Genomic DNA, 8,897 nt, shown 5'->3' on the forward strand with positions numbered 1-8,897 from the left:
GGTGATTTCTGTGCATTATAAAAGCTGAGCTGAGACTTTCTGTCAAACTCTTAACAGCTCTTAAAATAATTTAGGATATAATGCCAGATACCAAATGCATCTTGATTTACCTAAAACAATGTTGTTGATGATTTTACTTTTCCAAAATCCTTTCACTTTGGAAATACTGTACAAGCTTTTAACTTATAGTATGTGATTTGTTACTTACTGGTCATTGTGATCCACTATGATTATCCACTGTTTTTGCAGTAATTAATTTAGTTAATTAGTCGAATGATTGATTAGTTGAGGTTGCAATTCCCCCTGCAGCTATTGCTGTAAATGTCACCTACTGTGAAAGTGAAGCGGAGCATGAGGAAAATCTTAACTGACAACGAATTCTGAAGCCAGTCATCAGCTGCATTCCTGAATGGTGGTAACGTCCAGAAAGGCTTCCTCTCTGCTCTTACAGTTCCAATGGAGGAATGCACGACCCCGTCTGCTCTCATTTGCACTAACAGGCTTAGATAAAATGAATCTTACATCGGTGACATTCCTGATTAAAAAGATGAGCGTTGTATTTCTCTTTTACACCTGGAATACTTAAAATGTTCCTGTTAATGCCTCTATAGATCCTAACAGAACGAGCAGTCATTAGGCCTATAACACGACAATATTAACATCAGCTGCATGCCTTCATATGGTTGTACTTTTCTGTACTTTTTCTTATCGTCTTGGCCTAATACGACTCCAATTCAGACTTAACAAATCCAGAGAGACGCAGAAAAACATGGTACTAAGGGAGAAAATGAAAGAAGACAATTGCTGAGAATAACGTTAGTAATTAAAGATATATACTACTAAACAGGCTAAGAATTATTAAAATTAAATTCCACCTGCCTGACCTAACGCAAATTGTAAAGCGATGCAATTTTATGCAATAAAAATAACATAAAATATAGGAAAATGAATAAGGATCATTTAGTTGTGACATGCAGATACACTAAATCAAAATGTACAATAGCAGCTACAATCTGCAGCAGCCTCTTAAGTGTTTAATGATATTTCATTTCATGTCTTTAAATAGCAAAACTAACATATGAAAAGCGTGTGTAAATGCATTTATGGCGGTGGTGTAATTATGATGACAATAATAATCATTTACTTAATGTTGTAAAGGTGTATGTGATCTCCACGAGGGCAGGACTTAACATGACTGTGTCATATTGTCCTGAGGCGAAGCTGCATTAACTTCTATCTCACAAGCTTGTTTGCCTAAAGTTGTTGATCACTTGACGTCTGAACTCCGCAACATCTTCACCTGGTGCTGAACTGACAGGGGATTAAATAACCTGCGGATGAATTTGCGCGAGAAACCACGACTTCGAGCTGTCTGTCTGGCTGTTTATCGCGATTCGTCTGCTGCTCTTGAAGGGTCATTATTCTCATAAGACATCTTGGCAGAATCGGTGGCTATAATCAGCGCACCTTCTTAGACCTTTTCCTCATGGCTGGCGGATTTTCCTAACATCTTCTGCTCCAAAGCCTCCCATCCCCGGCGCTGGCACACACGGCGCACTCTCCATGCCAGTTCAAGTTCACTTTTCAAGCTTTATGGGAAACAAGAGAGAGAGAGTGAAAGTACGAGGAGTCCAAAATCACAGCTCTTTGTGGGGTTAGCGAGTTGGTTTGGTAAGAGCCCAACAATTCCGTGTTATGTCTCCTCACAGGCTGCCGGTATAGACTTGTTTTGAGTAGACCCATATGCCCCGAGTCCAAGGTAATTATAACGTGGGGGCTTTGAGCTGCATGCGTAATTGACCTCCATGTGCCAGAAGCTCTCTAACCAACAAGGTGCGACTGATCCGTAGCATTTACGTAGAAGAGGGACAGTTTAAACACTCTCTGTGTACACTTTTCATATTTACACTCCCATTAGAGCCGCCCTTACACGATTAATTATTACTTGCTATTTCAAGTACCTTATTAAAAGAAAATAGTTCTCCACCCATTTGCATGCGAACACAAACATGCAGTAAATTATGGAGAACCATGTTTGTAATAGGCTGAATATGCTGATTTGAAGTCACTATTATTGTGAATTAGCCTTTAGTTCATAACTATTCATATTTGCTATTTGAGATGAATAATCTGCCCAAAGATAAAGATCCAGTGACACAAAAATAACACTGATATGAGCACAGAAAACTAGACCGAGCACAAAGTGCATCGAGCGCACTCTCACACCTGCTCCTGTTGCTGTAACAGGGAATGCTACTAATGAAAGCAGAAAACGCAGAAAATGTGCCGTTATAAGTTTGATCCTCGATGCGCAGCTCGGCCCGCAGACTCACGGGGAGCTGAGGTTGTTGCGTGGCTGAAGCTGTTCAAACAAGGTGTCTTCTTTCAACGCCCGTTTCCAGTTCTGTTTTTATTTTTTCTTTCTTTCGTTCTTTAAACACCGCCAAACACCACGACACTTTTGTTTTCCTCAGCCGAGCGCGGAAAGATAAGGTGTCATCACCTGAACATCAAGGGTCCCCGTTTGGAAAAACACGCACAGTATAAATTTCGCCTAGCTTTGCCCATAATGGCCACATGCCACAAGCTTCAGTCTCTTGACTAGTGTTGTTTATACAAACACTGGATTAAATGTCGACGTTTTCCTTTTCTCTCTTTCTCGTGCTGTCATTTTAACATCTGCAGCGATGACCTAAGTAAATTTTGACCTTAAGTCGGCGATTATCACTTAAATAACAGGCCAAGACAAAATAAAATCCAAAATTCCGCTTTTGTATGTTAAATGTTTCTTCCTAAAAAAGCTGTTTACTATCCCTAAATTACATTTTCTAAATTAAAACACACTGAAACACCCAACACTTCTTTCTGCATATTCTTCTTCCAGACTTTTAGCTTAGACCCAGCTCTTTCAAAAACCAAGGGCATGTCTGTAAACACCGTGTGAGGAGTGAGGAGAAACATAGTTTTCCTCCTTAACGACTCCCCTTGCAGCATTTGTGATTAGATGGTAGATAGTCCCGGATATCAACCCGTGCGCCCCGGCAGACTGCGCGCACACAAAGGACAATACCCCCTTTCTTAGAGCAGGCCTGAGTGTCAGAAGCTAATATTTTATAATGTTATCTGATCATATATTGCCCTAAAGTTGTTAAAAAACTGGTGGTTCCTTGAATATCTTAAACCAAAAAGGGAATTTTGAAATATAGATTTGAATACAGCTCAGAGTTAAAACTTTGGGCATTTCTGCAAAATAAGATTCGTGAATCACCTAAATCCCCGTTTGAAAGTGCAAGAAATAATTGAAAATGCACAACATCATTCCATATCATTTTGTGAAAGTGTAAAGAGATTTTCCTGCAGCTAGTGAGGATATTTGCATTGCTTACATTTTTTAAAACGTCAACCAGCTTGAAATGTTTAAAACAGGTAGGGAGGTGACCCCCAGGACACACCCTTTATAAACAGACCGGTTCTCTGAAAAAAAGTTTAAAAAACCATTTAGAAGCAAAGAAATCCTCCATTTTGATCCATGTAGTTCGTTCTTTTTTTATTGTAAAGGGTATATGAAACTATAGGTGAATCGTTTTATGTTTCATCAGTTATCGCAAAGTTTACATGCACTCGTTCCAAATGAAAATGCAAATAATAATAGCAAGAGATGAAAATAGTTCTTCCTTATCGATGCTCTTATAAGACACTTGAGAATATCATACCCCATCACCCCCCTTCAAAAAAAAAAAAAGCTGCTTATGGCTCTCTCGTAAATCCCATGTAAACAAAAAGGCCAAAAGGCGATGGGGTACATTTAACTAGGTGCCCAAAGATCTAAACCCCTACAGTAACAACGGTAATAGTAACAAGAATTAAGACATTTTCTTGTTATTGTGTTCAACAATATAACATTGTAACGTTATTACATTCTGGTAAAATAGTTATTTTTTATGTTTTGTTTTACCTAAAACGACTTAGATCCTCTTCGGCTTCTGTCTGCACCCCCACTGCAAAAATGCTCCGCTTTAACAAGTCATATAATCTCAAACCTATTCATCTGTCTATTTTCCTTGGGCGAATTAAAGGCAAAATATGCCAACGGCGTGAGAAAATGGTACCTGTTGTAATTCGATAAAGTTCTCTGCCCTTCACTTGTTTCGAGAAAATCCCGGAAACAAGCTTAGGTTTAATTTGGGGGTGAATGGAGGTGTCGCGCACACTGCCACATTTTTCCCACTTGTTTAAAAAGCGTTTATATATTGAATTTGAGACTAAATGATTTGTTAAGGTGGCTGTTTTCGCAGTGTTCCAGTCTGTCTGCCTTGAACCTCGCCGGCAAGTGCTTGAAGCTTGTCTTAAGCCACCTCCTCCAAAACACAGACGCGGTGTTCTCTGTCCGCTTTCTGGGCCGCTTTTTTTTTAGGAGCCAAGATCCACTAGATTCGATGACATAGGGTTCAGTATGGTGTCATGGTGCAATGAGTGGTGATGGTGCACCGAGTCTGCACCGCTGGGTACGGGGATGGCGCTGGGTCCCGGCGGGGGCGCCAGGCCGTGCAGAGACTGTAAACCCGTGTTTGAGCCAAGGAGCAGAGCCGGGCTGGGAGACGTGTGATCCGGTGTACCCGAGGGTGTTTTATCGTCATCCGAGCTCCCCAATAGAGTTTTATTTCCATTCATGGAAGAAGTCAATGGGTTGTGACTATTGCTGTTGGAGTTCTCGTTGTTTTCTCTGAGAACAGAAAACAAAGTCACTTATCAGTCCGGTGTAAACAAACTGCTAAGTATTAGTAGGAAAATGTAATAAATGCTCAAGTCGTGGCACTTATTGAAAAAGACATACAGTATATAAATAAATGACCAAATATGCAAAAGAAACATTTCTAAATAACATTTTAAACAAATCAAAATAGATTTAAAAAAATACCACACACACACACACACACTTGGAAAATATAGTGTTGTCCCTGCCACTGTGTGTACTGGGATATTAATTACAATAAGCATCTTTAATGTATAAATGCTAATGATTTATTGATGCATCATTCAGTTATGCATCAATGCGCATTTGCCAAGGAGCAAACAATTAGGAGACTAAGTCACTTAAATAATTAGAGGCTATCGCTCAGTTCACAGTGCACAGAGTTAAATGAACAGTGACTGAGGACAATAAATCTATTGACTACCTGGAAGTACATGTGTTTATTTCAAATTATTTAAACCAGGGTGCCCTGTGCGTAAAGACGCCTATCAAAAAGGGTAAGCTCTCGACCTTTGTGCCGGAATAAATGACAGGTCTAATTATTGCTAAACCTGTGCATGTTGCGTATGGCATATCATACTTTTGCAGTGGTGAGTACGGCTCAGTGGGAAGACATGATTTACGTGGAGCTTTCAGCCCGAATTAGTGGCCAGAGGGTGAAAGAAGACACCAACCCGAACACCTGTCTAAAACACGTCTCCCAGACCTCTCTGAACGTCTCTGTGTGTGTGTGTGTGTGTGTGGGTGGGTGGATGTGTGCCATTTCCAAACTTTGCAATATACAAACGACTCCTAATGAAATGTCATCTGGGCTGATTTGGAGGCTACACAGCCACATCAATAGCACCGCAAAACAACTTTTAAACGTGTTCAGATATGTTTTCTTACATGTGGGTTCACTCCAGTATCTGGAGGGTTAAGTGATTTTTTTTTATTGATATTAATTTGGAAGTCAAATTTCATGTCATGGGTGTGAACACTAAGACATAAGAGTAGGGCAAATACAAATTTTATAGCCTTGTAATTTAGCCGAGAACAAGCCTTTAATTTTCAGCGTTTTAACTTTTACGCGCGACTAGCAAATCCTACCTTTCCTTTGCCTCCGCTGCCCGGTCTCGCTGCCGTCGGTTTTTGAACCAGTTGCTGACCTGTGTGGTGGTGAGTCCCGTGGCCTCAGCCAACTCTCTTTTCTCCCGCGGGGATGGGTATGGGTTGTGGGTGTACCACTCCCGAAGGACGCTCCTGCTCTTCTCCTTGAAGCAGTAGCTTGTCTCTTCTCCGTCCCAAATGGAGCGGGGCAGCGGGAACTTTCTCCTGACGCGGTACTTCCCCACGGCTCCGAGTGGTCGGCCTCTCAGCTTCTCCGCCTCGATGTAGTGCGCTTTGAGCCACAGCTGCTGCAGCTTCGGATGGTTATGTGGCGAAAACTGGTGGCTCTCCAGGATCTTGTAGAGCTCTCGGAAGTTCCCCCGGTGGAACGCGACCACGGCTTTCGCTTTGAGGACGCTTTCATTTTTGTGAAGGTGTTCGCACGCCGGGAGGGACCAGAGGAAGCGTCCCAGCCGCTCGATGTTCCCCCCTTGTTGGAGGACCTCGCAGACACACGCCACTTGTTCCTGCGTAAAACCAAACGTCGGAAGCATGGCCATGGCGACAACGTAAACCAAAACAAATTACAGTCTGCTGTGCCTTACTTCCACGTCTTCCTCTCAGTATCACGTTAATTCAGAACTCATTAAGTCCATAAGTGGCAGTGTCCCCAAAAGAGCAGTTTAAAAATTGACCTGCCCAAGGCTCGATTATATCCAACTGCGTATTGTGGAATAAACTCAAGTCCATTCAGCTTTGCAAAACCCCAGGAGAAAAAGTTGTGGACAAAGAGAGAAAGTTGCTGCTGCGTCCACTGCTCTTCTCAACCTTTTCTATGCAGTTTCAACATAAGCTACTCCCGGAGACGGGGCTCGCTGCCTCGTTTTAATAATATTATTCTAAGTTGGCAAGAGAAGCGATTATATGAACTCTGATTGGTCGGTTATCTGACCCGGGGATGGTGAGGATAAGACAATAGCCTTGGTCAAATTATTTGCCATGGTTACGCTGTCACTCAAAGTAACCTGATATGCTTTGAGGTGGCTCCTTGGCAAAGTCAACCCGATTGTTCCCTTCACGAGCAGCCCGCCTTCCGATAGAAATATTGCTCAGTTTTTTCTTGTAAAACGTTTTTTTTTCCTTTCTCTTCACGTTGACAGACACCTCGGGCAGCCAAAGAGCGCAGAGCTCAGGGAGTGCTGGGAAGGAGCGCAGCGCTGATCACGCAGCTGGAAGAAGGATGGCGCCAGTGCGCACACAGCCTGCTGCAGTATGTCTTCATGCAGCTCTCACAAATCAGTCAGGGCTTGCACAACGCCTGGAACTTTAAAGTTAACGCTCATAATTTCATGCAAGTGAAATAAATGTCAACTGTCGAAGACAAGTGATGCAGCATTTAGGAAAAGTTGGCACAACATAACAGACTTGCCATGAAGAAAAAAAAAATTAATGTAGGTTAAAAAAAAAAGTAAAATTGACCGATTATCCCGGAAAGGGCAGGAATTTATGTTTTCCACCCAGTTTACATTCAATTTAGTCCACTTTAAGTCATAAAAAGTAGTAATAGTCAATTGTAAATAATAATTTCGGTAAATATATTTTACAGCAAACGAGAACCTTAACAGTGCATCTTGTAAGAAATACGTTACTAATAATAACAACAACAAAAAAGAGAAATCTTCAGGCCTCCGAAAAAGTACACAAAGTTAGATTTAGAAAGCAATTTAAAAAACTTTTTATTAATTAAAAGCTGACTAATTTGTAAACTTTCCCTGTGTAAAGAGTGCGCCATAATATCCACAAAAGGATCTTGAAGTGTCTATTGTTTTGTACGTTTCAAATTTGCTAAAAATATTATATAAATGTTATATTTCTATATTTAGCTCGTTGCTCTAATAAATGTTAACATTGCCACAATGCATGTGATAACATACATGAAAATGGGGGGCGAGGCAGTGCCTGCAGGAGCAGAATCACCGACAAAATCTTAAGATGTGCACCCGATCTAATGTTGAAGCGTTCGTGTGTGTTGTCGAGTCTGTTGGACAGGGAGAGGAGAAGGGCAGCCTGCCGAGCAGCAGGACAGAACATGAACGGCATCAACCTGCACATCGGTGAGGCACAAACTGACCAGTGTATTTGAAGTCATTTAGCTGATGCGGTTTAAAGCAGCGGCGGAGAAGATGGAAGTCGGAGATCATCAAAATTAACAAGCAGGGTTAGAAGGTAAGACCTGTTGACAAGCCCCCAGTAATCATTTCAATATGATAATAAAAGGTAGAATGGCGGAGAAAGAGTAGGAGGAGAGGTTAGCAAAGTGTGGATTTTAACGCAAAACATGAGTGAATTGGTTTAATCACTGAGAAGAAAGTGATGTGCGTTAGGCTACTTGGAAATGATGAGTTCCACTTGGCTGCAGCGGTGAAGTTTGACAGTGGCGGCAACATGATGAGCACAGAATTTGTCGTCAGGCGTTTGGAGACGTGTGTCACTCGGGCAGGCGTGTGTGTGCTATGGACTGCTGGGCCAAAGATTGACCGGTTGGTAGATTTCTATCACCTCACCATGGGACCTCTTCATTAGAGATTGTCAGTTACTCCCACAGTATCACATCACTCGACACTGCTGCCTCAAAACACACACATTTTCTCTTTCTCACACACACACACCGCTCTTTCCTCCGGCAGACCAGTTTCAGCCTTATTATTATTAGTATTAGTGGTGGTGGTGGCAGTAGTATCACCGTCTAGTAGGCGGAATTTGACATGCACAGGTCATAATTTTATTTCTTATATTTTCAATAAAGAACTTGCTAATGTCAACGGCACATCTCAATGACCTACCTCAAATCTCAGAGGTATACCATAAAACGTTGCCATCTGCTGATGTCAAAATAATTTGTGCTCAGATCAGAGGTTCACTTTTGCTCCAGATAGTTTTAGGCCTGAAAACCATGATCTATTTCTTCTAAATCGCAGCGATGTCAAATGAATTATTAGTGTAATTACGAAGCTAGTTTATCACCAGAGATGAGGAGTCCTGTAAGAGCAGCCTG

The 8,897-nt window shown here is 41.6% G+C and overlaps 1 protein-coding gene across 1 annotated transcript; it reads right to left on the reverse strand.

Annotated features, from left to right (window-relative positions):
* Positions 1-3,540: 3,540 nt before the first annotated feature.
* six2a (SIX homeobox 2a) lies at positions 3,541-6,681 on the reverse strand. Its single transcript, XM_020601787.1, has 2 exons — positions 5,843-6,681; positions 3,541-4,723 (listed from the first exon to the last, which is right to left on the reverse strand). The coding sequence occupies exons 1-2, from the start codon at positions 6,400-6,402 to the stop codon at positions 4,411-4,413; spliced, it is 873 nt and encodes a 290-aa protein (XP_020457443.1). The 5' UTR covers positions 6,403-6,681; the 3' UTR covers positions 3,541-4,410.
* Between the last annotated feature and the right edge of the window lie 2,216 nt (positions 6,682-8,897).

This window comes from Monopterus albus, unplaced genomic scaffold, assembly GCF_001952655.1.
Source record: "Monopterus albus unplaced genomic scaffold, M_albus_1.0 scaffold3.1, whole genome shotgun sequence".
NCBI lineage: Eukaryota > Metazoa > Chordata > Actinopteri > Synbranchiformes > Synbranchidae > Monopterus > Monopterus albus.

Excerpts from the sequence above, each read along its gene's own strand:
- six2a (XM_020601787.1), bottom strand. The coding sequence starts at position 6,402 with ATGGCCATGCTTCCGACGTTTGGTTTTACGCAGGAACAAGTGGCGTGT. Across the intron at positions 4,724-5,842 it reads GCAGCGGAGGCAAAGGAAAG|AGAAAACAACGAGAACTCCA; the intron begins GTAGGATTTGCT and ends TTCTGTTCTCAG.